This window comes from Suricata suricatta, chromosome 2 (genome assembly GCF_006229205.1).
Source record: "Suricata suricatta isolate VVHF042 chromosome 2, meerkat_22Aug2017_6uvM2_HiC, whole genome shotgun sequence".
Taxonomy (NCBI): Eukaryota; Metazoa; Chordata; class Mammalia; order Carnivora; family Herpestidae; genus Suricata; species Suricata suricatta.
The window spans coordinates 14,767,404-14,788,618 of NC_043701.1; the positions used below are offsets into that span (position 1 = coordinate 14,767,404).

Here is a 21,215-nt window from a genome sequence, read left to right on the forward strand (position 1 = left end):
AGGTTTTTGCCTGCTTTCTCCCCTAGGATTTTGATGGCTTCCTGTCCTACCTTTATGTCTTTCATCCATTTTGAGTTTATTTTTGTGTCTGGTCTAAGAAAATGGTACAGGTTTATTTTTCTGCATGTGTTGCTGTCCAGTTTTCCCAGGACCATTTGCTAAAGAGACTGTCTTTATTCCATTGGATATTCTTACCTGCTTTGTCAAAGAATAGTTGGCCACATGTTTGTGGGTCCATTTCTGGGTTCTCTATTCTGTTCCATTGGTCTGAGTGTCTGCTTTTGTGCCCGTACCTGGCCCCCTTTCTAAAAACAAAATCTACAAAAGGTCAGTCCAAGGACTGATTGTTGGTAACCAGTTCCTGGAAATTTAGCTGAGAACTGATGTCAGTCAGTGCAGCCCAAGCTTCCGTGTGTGCATGTGCATGAGTGACACCGGGATCTAGTTACAATGAAGATTCTGATTGAGTGGGGTCGTGGTAAGGCCTCAGATTATGCAGTTTTTTAGAGGATTTTTTAAAGTTTATTTACTTATTTTGGGGGGGGGGGCAAGCAGAGGAGGGGAAGAGAGAAAGACAGAGAGGGAGAGAGAGAATCCGAAGCAGGCTCCACACTGTCAGTGTAGCACCATGAACTGTGAGATTGTGACCTGAGCCAAAAGCAAGAGTCAGATGCTTAACTGACTGAGCCACCTGGGCGCCCCCAGATTGAGTTTTTAACAAACATACAGATATTGGTAGTCAGTGGCCCTGATGCTTCAAATAAGGCTGTTGAGAGCGCTCTTCACGGAGGGCCTCACACTTCTGCTATTAATTCCGTAGGGTTTTCTTCCTCTGCCCTTCCAGTTAGTATTTCAATCCCCTTACTTAAAAAAAATTTTTTTTAAATGTTTATTTATTTTTGCAAGGGAGAGAGAGACAGAGTGCTATCAGGGGAGGGGCAGAGAGAGAGAGAGAGAGGGAGGCATGGAATCCAGTGGAGGCTCCAGGCTCTGAGCTGTCAGCGTAGGGCCCTGCATGGAGCTCGAACTCTCTCTCACCATGAAAGCATGACGTGAGGCGAAGTCTGATGCTTAACTGGCTGAGCCACTCAGGTGCCCCTACACCCCCTTACTGTTTATTACTAAGTTGGGCTTATTTCTGAGTGTCATCATCTTTTCCAGGATAGAGGCGAAAAAAATTAATTTTAGGTTTTATTTCATGGAAAACAATTTCATAGTTAAATGAAATTTAAAGTAGGAAGAAAGCTAACTTTTCTCTTGTGCTATTTTTCTCTTGTTCATAGCCATAGGCAGGTTGTAGTAATGAACATGGAATCTCTTTTTTTTTTTGCCTTCTCTTGATCTTAACCAATACAAATTTCCCCTGTATCACTATGTGTCTTATAGATGTTATTTCAAAAATTGACATTGAATCATCACTTTGACAACCATGTTTTGATAGGTAATAGTCATGGTGGTAGAAAGAGTATAGAGTCAGCCTATGGCAAAGATGACCTTAGCCTGTTGACATTGAAGGTCACTGAGCAGGTCAGGTAAAATCAGAGTAGATTCCGGGTTCTGGTGGGTTAAGGAGAAGCGAAATTGAGAGATTCAGAAAAGGACCAGGGTTCCTTGGACAAAGGAACCTCTGGAAATAATGTAAAGCAAGCAGTTCTCCAAATCTTAAACACCCCTCCTCTGCTGCCAAAGAGATGATTCAGTTTTATCTTCTTTTAAAAAATTTTTTTAAAATGTTTTTTTTTATTTACTTTTGAGAAAGAGAGAAAGACAGCATGAGCAGGGGAGGATCAGAGAGAGAGGGGGAGACAGAATCTGAAGACAGGCTCCAGGCTCGGAGCTAGCTGTCAGCACATGAACCGTGAAATCATGACCTGAGCCGAAGCTGGACGCTCAACCAACTAAGCCACCCAGGCGCCCCTTTATCTTCTTTTTAATCGATGCTTATAATTTCCAGTGAATTGATGTGACATTTAGTATCTACTTATGGACTTTATTTCCAGTTTTTCTCCAGAATATAGAAACTATGAGGAGCATCTTTGTGCCTGTGGATTTTTATTTTCCTTTGAATTATTTCCATGCTATAAAAGGAAATAGGAATGCTGGTTTAAAGGGTGTGGGCATTTTCCTGACACTTGGTGGCTCCTGACAAATAGCTCTTCAGTGAGGCCGTACCTGATTCCAGTGCCCTGAGTAGTGTGTGGTTATAACTTTACCAACAATGGATTTCATAATCTTACTTTTACACCCCTCCGCTGCAAACTAAATTAGAGCCAAACAGTTCATTTCTTTGCTTGAACATTTTAATATATGCTTGTGAAATATATATTCTCTCTTTCTTGTGAATTGTCAAACTTGGACTGTCAATGTGCATTTTAATCAGTGTTTGTATGGGCATACAGTGAGTCAAAAATTAGACATGGCTTTACTTTTGTTAAATGTCAAACACCCGCTCACCCCTTAAATGTAGAAGCTGTGTATGAGTTGGGGTGCCTAGGTGGCTCAGTTGGTTAAGCGTTCAACTTTGCCCTAGGTCATGATCTTGCCATTCTTGATCTCTCCATTTCCGAGTTCAAGCCCTGCTTTGGGCTCTGTGCTGACAGCTTAGAGCCTGGAGCCTGTTTCAGATTCTGTGCCTCACTCTCTCTCTCTCTCTCTACCCCTCCCCAACTCATGCTCTGTCTCTCTTTCAAAAATAAATTAACATTAAAAAAAAAAAGAAAGAAGTCATGTATGAGTTAACGTTAGTGAGCTAGATCAGCTATTTTCATTTTGAGCTTTATAATATCTTGGTATCTCTCTTCTGCCTGGTTTCTTGTGTATCAACCCATCTCTTAAGTGTAGGGTTAGAACTGTAAACAGACTCAGCTGTGGTCCAGCTAGTGTAGCCCGCTGTTGGGTGCTTCTTTAAGGCTGCCTTGGCCGGTCTCAGGGGCCTTGCCTTCAGTCACAAAGAATGACGAATTTAGATTGACTGGAAGAAGGTGAAGTTTTCCATTTCTAAATTTATTTATTCATTTATTTGTTTATTTATTTATGAGAGGGTGCAAGTCAACAAGGGGCAAAGAGAGAGAGAAACAGGGAGACAGAGAGAGGGTGAGAGAAAGAATCCCACACAAGCTCTGCGCTGTCAGCTCAGAGCTGGAAGCAGGGTTCGAGCTTGCCCAATGTGACATGGGGCTCGAACTCACGAAACTGTGAGATCACGAATTGATCCAAAGCCAGATGCTTAGCTGACTGAGCCACCCAGGGGCCCCCAAATTTATAATTTTTTTAAAAATCTGAAAACAGGATTTTAGATTTCTATTACATTATAATCACACAAAAATTGTGTGTGTGTGTATATATATATATATATATATGTGTAGTTTTTATTGTTCTGATTTTTTATTTTCTAGAAAGAAGAAATTAAAAAGAATATTTTCATCATATTTTATCAAGGAGAGCAACTCAGACAGAAAATCAAGAAGATCTGTGATGGGTAAGAAACTGTTCATGGCTCTTTCATCAGTGATCTGGGTGACAATTAGTTGAAGTGGGATGGGAGACAAAGTATTCTTGACTGGGTCTTCTTTGAGATCCCTTAGGATTTTAGAACAACTTTTTGATGTTTGACCAGATAATGTTAAACATGGAACTGATTTTTATGGAGCGGCTAGGTGGCTCAGGTAAGCGCCTGACTTCAGCTCAGGTCCTGATGCTGTGGTCTGAGTTTGAGCCCTGCATCGGGCTCTGTGCTGACAGCCTGGAGCCTGCTTCAGATTCTGTGTCTCCCTCTCTCTCCACCTACCCCCACTCTCACTTTGTCTCTCTTTCTCTCTCTCAAAAATCAACATAAAAAAAAAAATTTTAAATGCAACTAATTTTAAGAGCTGTGGGAATAGGAGCAGAGAGGACTTGAATCAGCAAAACTCAAGGTAACTAAAAGTAGGCATTGTAATCAAGTAAACATATTCTTTCTCACATCCTTTATCAGCCGCTAAAGAGGAGGCAGACCGCATGCTGAGTTGTTTCTGATTTTATGGAATCGTTTCATTCCAGCAGAAATTATTCAGTAGGGAAGGACATTATTCCATTAATACATTCTGGGGAGAAGAAGAGACTGCAAGCTGTCGTCTTATTTACGTAACAGCCCACGGGTTCTTTGGTTTGAATGAAGTTCATTCCTATAATAGAACCACAGCGTTAAATCAAATAGCGCAAGCAATGCATTGGGAACCCTTAGAGCTGGGACTCATTTCCTGAGTGCCAAAGAGACAACTGTTCTAGAAAAAGCTGCTCACCTAACCAAAGCCAGTGATGGCTTAGCAGAGGAGGAGACGTGGGATGCTCTTCAGCCGTAACGTCCCCCTTGTGACCTTGGAACGTATGAACACAGGTTTCGAGCCACCGTATATCCTTGCCCGGAGCCCGCGGCGGAGCGCAGAGAGATGCTGGCCGGCGTCCACGCGAAGCTGGAAGATTTAATCGCCGTGAGTGAGGAGTTGCGGCGCGTGACCTACCTCCGCCCACTTCCATGTCAGTCCTGTGTCCCTCGCTTCCAGCCCGACTGGAATGCTAGCTCTGCTCTTGCGGCTCCCGCTGCAGATTTCGTAATCAGAAAACAGCGTTCCGAAAGCTGGAGGTGGTGATTCTGAATGTCCCTACCGCTCTGCCTGGGCTTAGAACCGACCGCAGCCCCAGTCAGCCTTTGGGTGGCCGGCCCAGTCTGATAAAAGGAGCCCTTTATGTGCCCAGGCCACATCTACGGTACAACTAACTAGCTAATTCAGTTGAACGACCGGTCTGACTGACTCTTTTTCCGTGGACTCACCCACTTGTCTAGGCCGGCCGATTAACTGTAAAAACAGTGAGTGAGTCCCATTTCACCAGGGGAGCACACCTCAAAGGCACATCCTCTTGTGAAAGTCAGTCGTCACCCAGGGTGACCCTCAACACTTCTGTGATTAGAACACTTGCTTCAACAAGCTTTGAAAGTAATCTCTGTAAGCAGCAGAGACTACATCAAACTGTTTATCGTAGACAAGTATGCGTTCCAATGGAACTTTCTGTGGACATGTTATCTAACTTGCATGGCCATGGCCGTGAGCGCCACGTAACTGCTGAGCCCTTGACACGTGACTAGGGCAACTGAGGAACTAAATTCTTATTTTCAATTCATTTAAATTAAGTTTGAATTTTTAATGGCTGCATGTGGCTGCTGTATTGGTTGTTAGCACAGTTCTGGCTCCTCCGTGAGTATCTTTAGAAATTAGGTATGCGAGTGTGTGTGTGTGTGTGTGTGTGTGTGTGTGTGTGTGTGAGAGAGAGAGAGAGAACTCTTAGGATAACAAGTATCTGCCTTCTCAGAAAAATCTGTGCTTCATTTCTTTAACTCCCTCTCCTCCTTCGTTCTTGCTGGTCGATCCTGTGCTCCCTAACGCAGTTACCCTTGAGCTCCTCTCCCCATGTGCTCCCTCCTAGATTTTATGAAAACCTCATGAGGAAGTTACGCTAAACGTATGCTCCTGCTCAGTGTGACCCGGGGAGCTACCCGAAAAGGTTGCCGATCAGGGGACTCTCAGCCCTGAACAAAATAGATCCCATTGAATACATTCTCTGTGGGCAATGCTGTCCATTCCCTCCTTCCTTAATTCACGTGTCATTTATTGAAGACATTATATATGGAAAGCATTTTGGGGCGCCTGGGTGGCTCAGTCAGTTAAGTGCCAGCTTCGGCTCAGGTCATGATCTCACGGTTCATGGGTTCAAGCCCCGTGTCGGGCTCTATGCTGACAGCTAGCTCAGAGCCTGCAGCCTGCTTCGGATTCTGTGTCTCCCTCTCTCTCTGACCCTCCCCTGCTCGCACTGTCTCTCTCTGCCTCTCAAAAATAAATAAAAAACATAAAAAATATATATATGGAAAGCATTTTGACAGATGTATTCATTTCCTCCGGCTGCTAACAAACGATCACGCACTGGGCAGCTTAAAACAACAGAGATTTATTCTCTCACAGTTCTGGAGGCTGGAAATCTGCGGTCTCGGTGTCAGCAGGGCTGTGCTTCCTCGGAAGGCTCTAGAAGGGGATCCTGTTCTGTGTCGCCCCCACCTCCAGACTCATAGAGTTAAAACCTAATGCCTAAGACGATGGTTTTAGGAGGTGGGGCTTTTGGGAAGTGGTTAGGTCATGAGGAGGGAGCCCCCATGAATGGGATTAGCTTCCCTACGAAGGAGGCCCCAGGGAGCTCGCTTGCCCCTTCTGTCACGTGAGGATAGAGTTTGAAGCCTGCAGCCCGAGGGGGTCCTCACCGGGCCATGACGGTGTATGTGTTGATCTCTGACTGCCAGCTTCCAGGACTGCAAACGATGAATTTTTGTTGTTTATCAGCCACCCCGTGCTGTGTTATAGCCGCCTTCGTCGGCCCAGGTCATTGTCTGCAGTCTTTGGTGTTTTGTGTTCCAAGGCTTGTAGACCCCGCAGTCTAGTCGCTGCCTGATTTGCACACGGCATTCTTCCCTGTGCCTGGATGTCCGGATTCCTTATGAGGACACCAGTCATACTGGTTAGGGCCGCCGCACTTCAGTATGACCTTAACTTAATTGCATTTGCAAGGACCCTGTTTCCAAATAAGGTCACATTCACAGGTATGAGGGGTTAGGACTCAACATCTCTGTTCTGGGGACACAATTTGACCTATGGCAGTAGTGCTATAAGGAATTTAGAAGAAAAGAAAGACACAATCTTTGCCCAAGGGTTTTAACCTCTACAACGGAAGATACGCTGCTCACGGGGGTTGAAGGCCAGGAAGGGCCGCAGGCCAGAGGAGCAAGGCCAGAGCGGAAGGAGCCTTCATGGCTGGCAAGCCTCCGTTTTGACACTTTGCCAGGGCTCCTGTGAGTGTTCCTTGTTTCTCTGTGTGCTGTGTCTTGCCCAGGTCATAACACAAACAGAGTGTCACCGTCAGCACCTCCTTCAACAAGCGGCTGCCAATTGGCACTCCTGGGTCATTAAAGTGCAGAAGATGAAAGCCATTTACCACATCCTGAACATGTGCAACATTGACGTCACCCAGCAGTGTATCATCGCCGAAATCTGGTTCCCGGTGGCAGACACTGGGCGCATCAAGAAGGCATTAGAGCAAGGCATGGTGAGTGGCAGATGGAGCAGGGGAGGAGGGGGAGGAGTCCCGTCCAGCCTCACAGCCCCTCTGTCAGACGCTCAGAGGCTGCCAGCCTCCTGAGTCACATGAGCTTCATACGTGACTTGCTGGTGACAAGTGGCAAGTCTCCTTCATCTTTGTATCTTCAGTTCTTTTCTTAAAAAGTTTTTTTATTTAAAAAAATTTTTTATGTTTTTTATTTATTTTTGAGAGATAGAGAGAGAGAGTACGAGCAGGGGAGGGTCAGAGAGAGAGAGAGACAAAGAATCTGAAGCAGGCTCCAGGCTCTGAGCTAGCTGTCAGCACAGAGCCTGATGGGGGGCTTGAACCCATGAACAGTGAGATCATGACTTGAGCCGAAGCTGAACACTTAACCGACTGAGCCACCCAGGCGCCCTGTATCTTCAGGTCTTAATCCAGTGCTGGGTGTGTATCAGAAACTCCTTTTCTTCTCAGTGTTTGACAGATATCCAAACTGTCTTCAATCTTCTGCATGCACATGTTGAGCACTGATGTGCTAGTCACTCTGCTAGATGTGGCTGCAGAGCTCACATTTGGTGTGACCGTAGGTACATCCCTTCCCTCCTGAAAGACAAACAGCCAGATGCCTGTGCTTACTGTGTGCCCATGGCTGTGCTCAGCACTCGGTACCTTAGTTAGTCTCACAGCTGACATCATTCACCTCGCCACCAGTCACTTGCACCACGGACAGGTCCAGGGCTGTGCGGGCAGAACGAGGCCCTGTCTGACAGAGTTTCTAGAGAGGAAGGCAGATAGTAGGCATGTCCATAAGTAATGTGGTTCAGGCAGTGATGGTGGTGAGCAGGAAGTAAGGCGGCAGATGGTGGAGGATGGGGTGAGGAGGGAGAGGGGCTTTGTTCTGAACACCTGTTCACCCCATTGGTGAAGAAAGGAAACTCTGCCCTAAATGGTACAGATGGCCAAACACACAACACTGGCCACTGGACATGGAACTGGCAGCAATTGATTAGTCACATATGCTTATAGCCCAGGGCAGGAGGACACCACGCCCACACAGGGCCACGTGGAGGTTGTACTTGGGGCTTGCACTTGGGGGCAGAATGAGCCGGTCTATGGGAGGCAGCCTCCCACAAGAGGATGGGGCTCTGGTTTCCATGGGAAGACATGAGTAGTTTGTTTGAGTACCTTTCTGGGGCAGCAGGGGGCAGAGGGGAAGCCCGTTAGGTCAAAGACTAGGCTGTGTGCTACTGGTCTGGCCTGTGGGAGAGCTAGCTGGGTGGGGAGCCCTTCCCCCTCCATGGGGAGCAAATCTGATGAGAGCAGAGGAACGCATGACTTGGCCTTTGGGGCCCGGTGAGACTCAAAGCCGTCAAGGTGGCACTTGGAGTTCTAGGTCTTACAATACTGTGATAGGGCTGTTGCCTTCAGAAGGCCCCTCTGAGCAGGCTCAGAGCAGGAGCAGGTGACAAGAGAGGAGGGAGAGCTTTCAGGCTGAAGGATCCGAAAGTAAAGGCCTCGAGGTGGGATTGGACTAGGAGGCGGGAGCTATCTTTATTCCCTTTGTACATATGAGGATACTGAGGCATTCAAAGTAGAAGTGACTTGACCATGGGTGGTCCCGAAGCCGAGAGGCTGGATTTCAATGTCCCCATTTGGCAGCCCAACAACGACTCAAATGGGACACTTAAAAAGAGCATTTCACCCAGCTGGGGAAGGGCAGGGGTGCTTCCTGGAGGAAGTGACGCCTGAGCTGACCCAGGGGAGGTCAGCAGTGAGCATGTCGGGGGAGGGAGGGAGGATCGTGTGGTGTAGGCCCACCTGACTGGAGTGAAGGTGTGGCAAGTTTAAAGAACGGGAAGTTCAAGGCGAAGCTGCAGGGCAGGTCCTGAAGGACTTGACCATGGTGTAAGGCTCTGATTTTATTCCCATGCTGGAGCGGCACAATCCAGTTTGCATTGTAGAGACATTTCCGTGCAATATGGACAAGATGGCAGGGCCACTGGGGAGGTGTCCTGATGCACGTATATGAACTAAACAAGGTCATCCTCTAATCACGAAGGGGTCAAACTTCTACAAGTCCACTTCAGACTATTTCTACAGTGTCTTCAGCCCTCTGAAATATCAGTTATTCCCAGATAGGAGTAGAAGGCTCTACGTGAGTAGGAGGTGAGGAGAGATGTGTCAGAGGGTAACTTTCATTATCAGCATCACGGACAAGCGAAGTCTTACTCTCTGCCAGGTGTTATGTCAGCTGCCAGGGCACACTGTTAAGAACAAAACGAAACACCGTAATTCTTGCCCTTAGGGAGATCATAATCACACAGTTGAAAAGATATATTATAAGAGAGTAAAGAACTCCACCGCTTGACCTAGGGGAAGTTACTTAACCTCTCTGGACCTTCATTTCCTCATCTGTAAAGTGGGGCTTGATAGGTAGGTGATACAGGCCTCAAGGCATTTTTAGGAGGATTGAAGAGTAGTGATTTAGCCAGTGCTAAGTCCCACTGAGTATGCAGGGGGTAAGTACTGTTCGACTTTGGAACGACCAACAGGTTCCTGGGGGCGGGGGGGTGTGGGCCGGGGTATGGTTCATACCTGGGTAAGTGAAGAAGAGAGATGGCCGGTGGAAGGTCACCTGGTTTCTGTTCAGAAGTAGTGGGGATGAAGCTGTGAAGGGAGTGAAAGTCAATATTGAGTAAGGGAGTAACGTGATGGAAACAGTACTTGTTTTATTTTATGAAAGAAGGATTGCATGCTCTGGGGCATAGGCTAAATGGAAGGGAAGGAGATGGAGGAGGATGGGAAGCTCGGGCTAGGATGGTGGTTAGGGGGGCGAGGAGGAGGAGGACTTTAAAGGGCCAATCAGCAAGATTTGGTGACTGATTGATTGATTGATTGATTGAACCAGAAGGGACACGTCTGATCATTCCCAAGGTTCAGGGTCTGGATAATGGAGTCTGCCGAAGGAGCAGGGAGGCCGAGGGAGAACCTGGCTTTGGGGCAAGTTGATGAGTTTGATTTTAGGCTCCTGGATTTTGTGGGGTTGCTGAGACATGAGAGTTTGAAAGCCTGGGCAGGCATTTAAAACAATTGAAATTGGGGAGGGAGTCGGGGCCATTTGGAAGGAAAGGGCGGAGTCAGGAAAGTGGATGAACTCTTGAGGGAGAGACCCAGAGCTGAGCATAACAGGCGCCCTGTCAGGAGCAGACCAGAACTCCACTCTCGTGATGACTCTCCTATGAGACAAACTAGATATTAGGAAGGTATTTTACAGACGTGGTCATGGGTGTCAGAGAGGTCAAGAAATTGTCCCAAGTTCACCTATAAGGGATGGCAGGAATTGGATGTGATACATGCGCTGACACTCAGCCTAAAGCTCTTGTCCTTACATTTTTGTCAAAAATTTTTTTTTGTAGGAACTAAGTGGCTCCTCCATTGTCCCCATCCTGACTACAGTGCAATCTAAAACATCTCCTCCCACATTTAACAGGACGAATAAATTCACAGCTGGCTTCCAGAATATTGTAGATGCATATGGTGTGGGCAGTTACCGGGAATTAAACCCAGGTAAACGGTCTGATGCATTGTATAATGGGGCAACTTGAAATTGAAAACTGGGTAAGATTTACCCCTTGGGCGGCCTAGGAGGTGAGTTGCTTAAAACTGGGTCATTCTTAAAATTTTATTTGGCTTCCGAATGCCCTGCATTAATTGCCTAGGTGATGATTAGAGAGAGATTTGTTCTTTGTCAAGATTTCACCCGTTCTCCCTTAAACCACAGCCCCATTGGGCAGTCAGATTCAGTTCTTGTTTTCTTTCCGATTCAGTGGGGTCATCTCTCAACATTTTCACACAGATGCAGCTGTTTCGTGGGTGAGATGGGAACACAGAGCTGGCTTCCAGGACTTGGAGTCAGAAGACTGGATTCTTAGTGACATACGCTGTGTGATATTGGTAGTCTGGTTTGTAAAATCAAAGAGGTAGACCAGACACCCTTCAGCCACGTAGTCTACAGTGCTGTTCTTCTCTAGCCAGAGTCCTAATCCTGTGACTTGTAATGCAGGGGCCCCATAGGTTGGGTATCCCGAGAGTAACCGCTGGAGGTGCCAATGTATCTGAATGATAGAGAAACAGACAAAACCGGTAGTGGAGGAGGACACAAAACACTCAGAGATGGGAAACTGGTTTTAACTCCCGTTACATTGTATGCTCTTGGGCAAGTCACTTAACTGCTTCAAAATCAGCTCATCTGTCAACAGGGAATAATAATGCTTACTTATTGTCGAGCTAATGTAGGTGTGAGCTAAGCAAATGTTGGGGATGAGGAGGGAAGACAGAAAGATACAAGGGGAACCAGCCTGTGGGTCATGGATCATGCTAGACAGGTCTTTGATGGGGTCCCAGTGACTATGGGAAGGACTCAGGCTGTGTGGGTTTCTCCTCAACAGCTCCCTATACCATCATCACATTCCCCTTCCTGTTTGCCGTGATGTTTGGAGACTGTGGTCATGGGATTATCATGCTGCTGGCAGCCCTGTGGATGGTTCTTAATGAGAGACGCTTGCTCTCCCAGAAGACCAACAACGAGGTGGGTGTCGGTTGAATATCTTGCCACAGTTCCCTGAGGTTATAAGTAGAACATGAAAAATGTGTATATTGTTTTCACCATAGAAACAACCTGTTTTATGAAAAACAAAGGACAGAAAGTAAAAAAGGGCCAAAATCCAACCTAGAAATTCCTGTCCAAAGGTCAATGCTTTGGATGGTGTGGTGCAATTTCTTTCAGCATTTTTGTTTTTTGTACATTGCTTGGCAAGGCATTGATTTTTTTTCTTAGTTTTTCCCCCCCAACATGGATATTTTCCTTGATGATAAAAACCATATATGTTTATTTTTAAAATTGGGGAAAATACAACAATTTGACTACCTAGAGAAAATAATACAACTAATGTTTATATGTATCTTCCCATTTTTTCTGGGCATATACATGAACCTTTAAAAAAATAAAAAATAGGGATCAAATAGTACATATTAATTTGTGACCTTTTTTTACTTAAAATATAAATATATTTTTCATGGCAGAGCCCTTCTCCCATAATCAGCCCATGATCAGTGTTTTTATGAACTCTGTGTTCACTGGAATACATTTTGTAAGCTGGAAACATGCCTTTGGCTATGTTCTGAATTCTAAGAATATCTGCAAATTTTTATTACAAGTTGTCTTAACTAGAGCTAGTTTGGTGACGTCACAGTGAGTTAATCATAAGTGAGGTTAGTGGAAAACTCCACTTCTGGCCAATATAGTTTTGCATGACCAACATTTTAACAGCTGTAGCTTCCTAGAATAAATAATTGAAATCTCAGAGCTACACTTTGGCAGGTCTGAGAATGATTGACACCTATCCTCCAGTATTACAGAAAGCACTTGACTCTTCTCAGTGGATGTGCTTAGACAAGACTTGATTTTATGACAGGACCCAGAATGAGCATAGATTCGACTTGCCATGAAATTTAGCTGCCATATTCATTCCGCTCAGTGTTTGTCTCCTAGAAGCACTTGAAACAGTGGCTGCCCACTTTCATGTCCCTCCCTAACGGGTGAGACCTCAGCTTTTGCTTCAGTTATGTTTTCTATCCAATGATGACTTCAAGAATAGGACGCTTATGTGGTTTTGCTTCCACAGTAGCAACTACTGGTCTAAGACTTCTCGGATTCATGTACATAGGCTCAGGAAAATCATGGTGTGTATGCTCCATTTGGATTGCTTTGATGTTGCCCCATGCTGTGGCCCCTCTCTGTGCCTTGCCGTGGCTATTCCAGTGGTGCTGGGGACATCCCATAACACCCTCCCCCATCCCCGGGCTCTGGGCCGAGCCCACTGATGGTCATCTTCTCTGTCTCCCTGAGGTCAGATCTGGAACACCTTCTTCCACGGACGCTATCTGATTCTCCTTATGGGCATCTTCTCCATCTACACGGGCTTGATCTACAACGACTGCTTCTCCAAGTCTTTCAACATCTTCGGCTCTTCTTGGAGTGTCCGACCGATGTTCCGAAATGGCACATGGAAGTAAGTTTACACACAGAGGTGGGTCATTCGCTGGCTGTCCAGGTGGCCTCAGGGGCAGTTTTCATGGTCAAGAGGTCTGTGCCTGGCTCTGCTCAGAGGTATGCCCACAAATTCAACAAATGATTCCATTTCATCTACTGAGCAAGCAACCTCAATCCAGTCCCTCAGTAACTGTGCTGGTAACTGTGTTGTGTGGATGTAGTCTGTAACATTTAAATGAAGTATATATCATGGAGTATGGAGTAACTGAAGTGTATATCGTGGAGTATGGAGTAACTGGAGCATATATCGTGGAGCGTGTAGTAAGTGGAGCGTGTATCGTGGAGCGTGGAGTAAGTGGAGTGTGTATCGTGGAGCGCGGAGTAAGTGAGGCGTGTATCGTGGAGCGCGGAGTAAGTGGGGCGTGTATCGTGGAGCGCGGAGTAAGTGGGGCGTGTATCGTGGAGCGCGGAGTAGGTGCCAGCATTACTATGAAAACAAATAGTGAAACTGGCATGAACTGGGTGACTTGGTATCAGTCACAGAAGCAGAGGTCCCGAGAGGAGCAGGTGGCATTTGAAGTACACCCTGTCCTGGCAGGGGACTGGAAACAGTGAACTGAGACATCTGAGCACTTAGGACAGAAGGCTGATTTGGTGTCAAATTATATAAATTACTGGCTTCCAGTGCACAAGGCCCCAGACTCACCTGAAGGGCATTTTCTTTGATGGTTCCGAGCAACTCAACTCAACGTCAAAAGCAGAGGAGGGGGTGGCTGGTTTTCACAAGCAGCTCCGTGTGTTTGCCTTGTGGGTGATGGAGGGAGGAGGGCAGGTGGGGTGCAGTAGCTGGTGAGGGGATGTGTTGGCTGCAGGAGAAAGAGACCTGGAAACTCTCCGCGTGCCCACACACCACACCCCCTGGCCAGACTGTAATAGTGTGGGTGGCTCTGTCATGGAGGGTCAGTGCATCCGCCCTAGTTTCTTTGCTGGTCCAACTTCCTTGCCGTGGAGAACACACTATTAAACAAAAAGGAAGGCAGGCAGGCAGGAAGGAAGAAAATGAAGAAGAGAATATTTTCGAGAATTACAGACGGCTGTACTGACAAGTACCTTTGTTTTTGTATTTGCTTTATGATTAGTACCCTGAAGAGATACCTAGAACAAAGCTTTCATAAATTTAAAGACAAATTACTTAGTTCTGCTCTTTAGATGTAAACTCGTGAGCATAACGATGGACTTTGAAACATGTTACATCCGCAATTTCACCAAACTACCAACATGAAATCTCTTTCACCCAGGAGGGTGATTGGGAAAGATCTGAGTCAACTGGCTTTTTGTCATTCTGCAAATGTGGGCTTGTGTGCTCTTTTATGCACCTGGGAATGACCTCTGCCCCAATTCAAGGCCCTTGGAGGCCAAGTCCAGTCTGAGGGACGCTCACTCACGTGCAGGGCATTGATTGTCTGAAGTGGGACCTCATTAACAGTGAGACAAAAGAAAATTGCTGTCATTCATCAGAGTGGCAAAGGACACAGCAGGCTGGTTTGGATCATCAGTTACAAGCTAGGTCTTGGGCTTGCTTTTCCCTGAGAATTGACTGGGGACACTGGCACAATGTCCTTCAGCCGAAGACCCCAGAAGCATGCCTGGCGTCACCCAGAACTGAGCTTCCCGACACAGGGAGGTGGTGCACCAGTGGGGGCAGGGGGACTGGGGATGGCTCGGGGAAAGGGCTGACAGGGTCTGGCTGCTCAGAGGATGAAGGCAATGTTTGGTCCTTTTTGTGGTTCAGGCAATGCCCTTATTTTGATATGTCCATATTTTTTTAATTTTAATTTTTTAACATTTATTTATTTTTGAGAGACAGAGACAGCGTGAGCAGGGGAGGGTCAGAGAGAGAGGGAGACACAGAATCAGAAGCAGGCTCCAGGCTCTGAGCTAGCTGTCAGCACAGAGCCCGACGCGGGGCCCCAACCCACCAACTGTTCGATCATGACCTGAGCCGAAGTAGGACACTCAACCGCCTGAGCCACCCAGGCGCCCCGATATATCCATATTTTAATATCAGATATGATTGTGGATCGGTCTCGTTTCTGTCTGGAGAGTTGCCACCGTGGTCCCAGGGTGGCTTTGCCTGCTGTTGGCGTTCTGTGAACTTGTTTATGTTCAACAGCAGATATCATGCCTTGGCTCTGGGTGCCGGTTCCCTCTCATCGGGGGTGGCTTCTTCTTTGTCTACACACAAACAAACCTCTGCTAGTTCATGGAACCATATGCACTGAGGCATGCCGTTAGGGTCTATACCTGAGACGGTGAGGGAGCCCACCTCTGGTCCCTAACACCCTCTAGCCCCGCAGCTCTCGGACGGAGGGGGTATATTTCTAGGTAGCCAGCCAAAGTTGCCAGCACTCTTTTCGTCATCGTTTCAGAGTTCTTTCTTGGCCCTTCTATAGCTGTGTGCTCTGGGTTATTATTATTATAATTATATTAATTTTAAAAAATGTTTTTAATTTTATTTTTGAGAGACAGAAGAGACAGCATGAGCAGGGGAGGGTCAGAGAGAGAGGGAGACACAGAATCCGAAACAGGCTCCAGGCTCTGAGCTAACTGTCAGCACAGAGCCTGACAGGGGGCTCGAACCCACGAACCTGTAAGATCATGACCTGAGCCGAAGCCGGATGCGTAAGCGACTGAGCCACCCAGGCGCCCCTGTGTGCTCTGTTAAACAAACACACACACACTCCCCTAATATTCATATCCCTTTAGGGCTTGCAGAGATAGTAAGAAACTCCTACCCACTGACGTTCATGCTTCTGGGAAAAATTGGGACACTGATTTAAAGACATTCAATGATTTAAACTGACAGTTAAAAAGCTATGAGAAATTGGGGGAAATTTAAGCAATGATTACATGCTTGATGATTTTAAGGGATTACTGGTAATTTTTAAGGTATGATAAAGCACTGTGTTAATTTTCTTTCCTAAAGTCTGCATCATTTAAAATACATACTCAAATATGTACAGATCAAAGCAGTGATGTCTGCTAATCAGAAATGATTCGTTTGGTAGGAGGCAGCATTGGGTCAGACGGAAAAGACTGGCCACGTATTGATACCTGGGGAATGGATTAGCTATTTGGAAGTTCAGTATATTATATATTATGCTACTGTTGTGTAGTTTTGACATTTTCTATTCTAAAAGTTCTTTTTTGCACATAAAATAAAAACTGAGGAAATTTTAAAAAGTTAACAATAAATAAATAAATAAAAATAAAAATAAAGACATTCAATGCACCACAACTTTTGAGACTCCGTTTCATAGAGATTAGGGTCCGAGGGTGAAAGCCAGTTTATCCCTCCAGGATGAGCTCATGTGTACCCAGGAAGTGATTTCCCAGGCTTGTCCCTGGGCCGATATTTGCTTCCTATGTGCTCTTTCATCTCTGACCGACTTCTTTTCTGATGTCGTATAACTGCCTTTCTTTACAATACTCCACCAGGCTGAGAGCCCTTGGAGACTCAGACTGTGAGCAGCTGGGGGCCAGATGGTAATGGGCATGGTCTCAGCACCTAGGGTGATGCTTTGCACATAGGAGGTATTCAGTACCCATTTTTGGAATGACTGAATGAGCTAAATGATGAGTTGCACCAAGAGTGAGGCTTACAAGTTCATGACCAATGGCACTATAGTATTTTTTTTCTACCTCTGGTTAATCATTGGGTTTGTTTTCCTTTTTCCTTTCTCCCTCTACAGTACACATGTAATGGAAGCAAATCCATATTTACAGCTGGACCCAGCCATTCCAGGAGTGTTCTCTGGAAATCCATACCCATTTGGGATTGATCCGGTAATAATGTCTTCTTGGGTTAAATATTTGTTATGTAAAATGTCTTGCTGAGGAGATCACTATGTAGAGGAGAAGAAAGTGCCAGAACCTTTGAAAGCAACAAACTTACATACTAAGATAGAATTGCATATACTGGAGGTTTTGTGGCACTCTTCAGGACTTAAGTCAGTGTCCTACCTGTACCCTTTACCTAGCCCCTGGGTCATTTTCCATATAGTTGCTCAAACATCTGCCTCATTTTCTAATAACTTTTACCCCTAGTGGTTAATGATTGCTTCTTTAAAAGGCCCTAGGTTGTCTGGGAAGTATGCATATTAGAGAAGTTATTTAGCATCTGGATCAAGTTCCCTACTTTGGCATTTTCTTGCAGTGAGTAACATCTCCCTTTTCCTTGCAAAGTATGGATTTGCTCTTTTTTTTCTTTTTAATTTTTTAAACATTTATTTATTTTTGAGAGACGAATAGAGACAGATCATGAGCAGGGGAGGGGCAGAGAGAGGAACACCTAGAATCGGAAGCAGGCTACAGGCTCTGAGCTGTCAGCACAAAGACCGACTCGGGGATTGAACTTACAAACTGTGAGATCATGCCCTGAGCTGAAGTCTGATGCTCAACTGACTGAGCCACCCAGGCACCTCTCGATTCGCTCTTACCTTTGCTTTATTTTCCCGCATAGACTTATAGGGATTTTTTTTAAGGTATCAGTTAACTTTTATGTGCTTGTATCTTTCGCAGTTGGATTTGAGCCAAGCGAAACTAAGGCGCTTTCTTGCTCAGCCTTTCAGATCTAAAGGGATTTCACATGCCTATTCACTTACACATGATGGCCCAGCGCACAACCGCCACTAGGTGGCAGCCTTGTGCTCCAAATGAGCCTGAGTGAGCTAGACCGAAACTTGGCAAACGCTTTTAATAAACGTTTCTTCTAATCTGTTTTTGTGGGAAGGATCCTGAGACCTCAGTTTTAGTTGCTGACAGTTGAGAGTAAACAGGACGGGCCCTAAAACTGTACTCTCCTATCTTATGGATTGTCTCCTCCTCGGTTAGACCGAGTCCTCCCATTGCTTGCCAGTCTCCCCTCCCTTACAAAGGCAGAAGACATCCTCAAGGATTTGTTTATACTTTTCACTCAGGGACGCCTGTGTTCTAAATTTTATCGCTAGAGGTGAAATCCTTGAAAGCTGAGTTGTAAGCCGCAAAGTGCTGAAAACAAACGCAAGTTGTAATTGTTGTGGCTTGGAAAGGCTTTTTCTGTGGTCCAAGGAATTTCATGATTAGCACGGGGGCTGCGGAGAACAGGGGCATGATTCCAGGGTCTGGTTGACCTTCCTTTGCTTTGAATGTCTCTGCTGCCCCTGAGCGCGTTTCCCTTCGCAGCCCACCCCTGACTCATCAGCAGATCTGACTGCTGGTTCTGCTCATCAAAGGACAGTGCAATCCAGAACCTTCGGAACCAGAGTGTCTACTGTGGCAGTTTTGTCCATCTGCCCAGCAGTTAGAGAAGGAAGGAAAAATGTGAGGGGTAGAGAAGTGTGATGTTGAGAAGAATTAACTTTTATTCCCTAGTAACATTTATGTTTTTGAATATTTCTGGTCTTTTTATTATAAAATAAGAGTACATATGAGATTAAAAATCCATATAACACAAAATAGCATAAACAGGAAAAGAGTCTTCTTCCCTATCTCTGCTCGTCTGTTCCCCAGAGGCACCCCCTCTGGGAACAGAACATTTCTGTGCCTGTATTAAACCCTGCTGATATTGATGAAGGGTTGGATCTTTACATAATGTCCATTTCTAGAGCTGCATTTATTGACGATGTGCAGCATTTTTTGTGAATCAAATAAGATATTTGGTTATCAGAGCTGAGAGGTCTTTTTTTAATTGTTTTTTAAATTTATTTTTGAGAGACAGAGAGAGACAGCATGAGCAGGGGGGGTCAGAGAGAGAGGGAGACACAGAATCTGAAGCAGGCTCCAGGCTCTGAGCTAGCTGTCAGCACAGAGCCTGACGCAGGGGTCGAACCTACGAACCGTGAGATCATGACCTGAGCCGAAGCCGGACGCTTAACCAACTGAGCCACCCAGGTGCCCCTGAGAGGTCTTTCTGAAAGTGCTTGTGGAGAATCTCCTATGTGGCTCAGTGGGTTGAGTGTCAGACTCTTGATTTCGGCTCAGGTCATGATCTGAGCCCTGTATGGGGCTCTGTGCTAACAGAACGGAGCCTGCTTCGTTTTCTATCTCCCCCTTTCCCTCTGCTTCTCTCCTGTGTGCTCACGCTCTCTCTCTCAAAAAAAAAGTGTATTTTCAAATAAATGAACATAACACAGTGGTTTAAGGCCTATGCTTTTGGATCAGACAGCCTGTGTATAAATCTTGCCTTTTCTATTTCCTTGCTATGTGGTTTTGAGCAACTTAATACCTCCATGTCTCTGTTTCCTCATCTGCAAAATGGATATAACAACAGCTCTAACTTGCTGAGTTTCTCAGGAGATTAAATGATTTTTATGTGTCAAACACCCAGAACAGAGTCTATTAAATAAATATAGTAAATACCCCATTCGCTCTAGTATTATTTCTTCCTAGGTGTGCAGAGGACTTAGTCTCTCTGTGATTGACATAAATTTCCCTGATTTGTAAAACAGGAATATTTACATCTAGCTCATAGAGTTTTTCTTAGAATTAAGTGAGATAGTACATTGAAAGAGTTTAGTTTATGCCTGGTACTTAGTTTATAGTTCATCAGATTTGACTGGCCTTAAACTGCGCTGGGACCCTGCCCTGACCATGTTCGGTGGTCCCATGGGGTTTGGCCAAGCCAGCAGGCAAAGGGAAGAGCCGAGGGCGGAGGGCAAGCCTGGTGCCGCTTAGATGCCAAGGCAGATGGAGACGGGAGAGGAGGCCTCTGGTGTCTGGGTACCTGTCACAGGAGATGCTTTGCCCCCCTTCCCAGTGGCCTCCTTAGTGATTGTCCAGTGAGCGGCTGCTCAGGACATTGTAAAGGATAGGTCGGTGAGGTGTGCCTGCCTGCTGTGTGCATGGGGTGGGGGCAAGGTGACTTTGCCTTGAGACTATGCCTACGAGAGCTCTGAGCTCTTACCAAGAGCAAAGTAGTTTGGAGGAGGAAGTCATGTTAGGAGGGAAAATGTGGCTTTGCTACCTTTAAGATGTAATATAGCAAACCCTTAAGACATATCTACAATGTTTTTAAATTTTTTACATTTATTATTTTTGAGAGAGAGAGAGAGACAGTGTGCACACACACACAAGGAGCAGGAGGAAAGGCAGGGAGACAGTGAGACACAGAATCCAAAGCAGCCTCCAGGCTCTGAGCTGTCAGCACAGAGCCCGACATGGGGCTCGAACCCACGAACCATGAGATCATGGTCTGAGCCGGAGTAGGACACTGAAGCACCTGAGCCACACAGGTGCCCCACCCTTAAGACAAATCTAGCAGGCAGCTGGGGATGTGTCTAAAGTTGAAGAGGGCTCAGAGGTAAGACACAGACTGAACCATTCACATAGGGGTGAAACTGGAGACCATGCGGACATTGGAGATTTCTCTGGGGAAGAAGAAAGCCAGTGACGGGGCCATTAACTAATGTGGGCCCCTCACCAGACCCCCAGCCACTCTGAGCACTTGCTCTGTGTGTTAGTTTTGGTGGGAAGGCAGGGATATGTGTCCCCCACTTTTCACGCCTGGCGGCTCTGTTTAAAACAGGGACCGTTGGGAAGCCAGGGAGCATCTCTGGTCCATAGTGCTAACAAATACTGGCTACAAGTGTGGTATCTTGAGATGGGTCCTGGAAAATGCTGTGTGATGTGAAGCATTACAGAAATGCTGAGTAAAAGGGAATATCATCAAGAAGGGATCGGAAAAATTCATGGGCCAGAGCTCTACGTCACCTCTAAGTGGAACTGAGGCGAGTTTGCGATGCCTCCGCAATGTTTCAGAACGCCTTTTCCCTTAGAACAGAGGAAAAATCACGTAGGATTTGTTCTTTCTTTGAGCCACTTAATATTTTCCTTAATGGCACTAATGGTTCTGCCAAATTTGTCATTAAAGTTGCATTTAAAAGGGGGTTGGTCCTTTTCCTACTGAGCCTAAAATGTATGCATTGAACTGGATCAGAATTCCCCAGAGCGACTTCTTCAGAAGTCCTGCTCTTTCCCCTGATGCCCAGAGAACTTCTAGACTCTG

General features: G+C 45.9%; 1 protein-coding gene and 1 long non-coding RNA gene across 3 annotated transcripts in view; one reads left to right on the forward strand and one right to left on the reverse strand.

Annotated features, from left to right (window-relative positions):
* ATP6V0A4 (ATPase H+ transporting V0 subunit a4) overlaps positions 1 to 21,215 on the forward strand; it is a 67,733-nt gene that overhangs the window by 15,390 nt on the left and 31,128 nt on the right. The window contains exons 10-16 of the mRNA XM_029922856.1: positions 3,396 to 3,478; positions 4,376 to 4,469; positions 6,913 to 7,125; positions 10,536 to 10,686; positions 11,568 to 11,707; positions 13,033 to 13,190; positions 16,924 to 17,017. Of these exons, the coding sequence (XP_029778716.1) occupies positions 3,396 to 3,478; positions 4,376 to 4,469; positions 6,913 to 7,125; positions 10,536 to 10,686; positions 11,568 to 11,707; positions 13,033 to 13,190; positions 16,924 to 17,017 (933 nt within the window). The remainder of the gene's footprint in view (positions 1 to 3,395; positions 3,479 to 4,375; positions 4,470 to 6,912; positions 7,126 to 10,535; positions 10,687 to 11,567; positions 11,708 to 13,032; positions 13,191 to 16,923; positions 17,018 to 21,215) is intronic.
* LOC115278409 lies at positions 4,001 to 4,903 on the reverse strand. 2 transcript variants are annotated; one of them, XR_003902873.1, is made up of 3 exons: positions 4,811 to 4,903; positions 4,281 to 4,451; positions 4,001 to 4,163 (listed from the first exon to the last, which is right to left on the reverse strand). It is a non-coding gene; the product is annotated as an uncharacterized LOC115278409 (long non-coding RNA). The 2 variants fall into 2 exon arrangements; XR_003902871.1 differs by lacking the exon at positions 4,811 to 4,903 and having other exon boundaries at positions 4,281 to 4,551.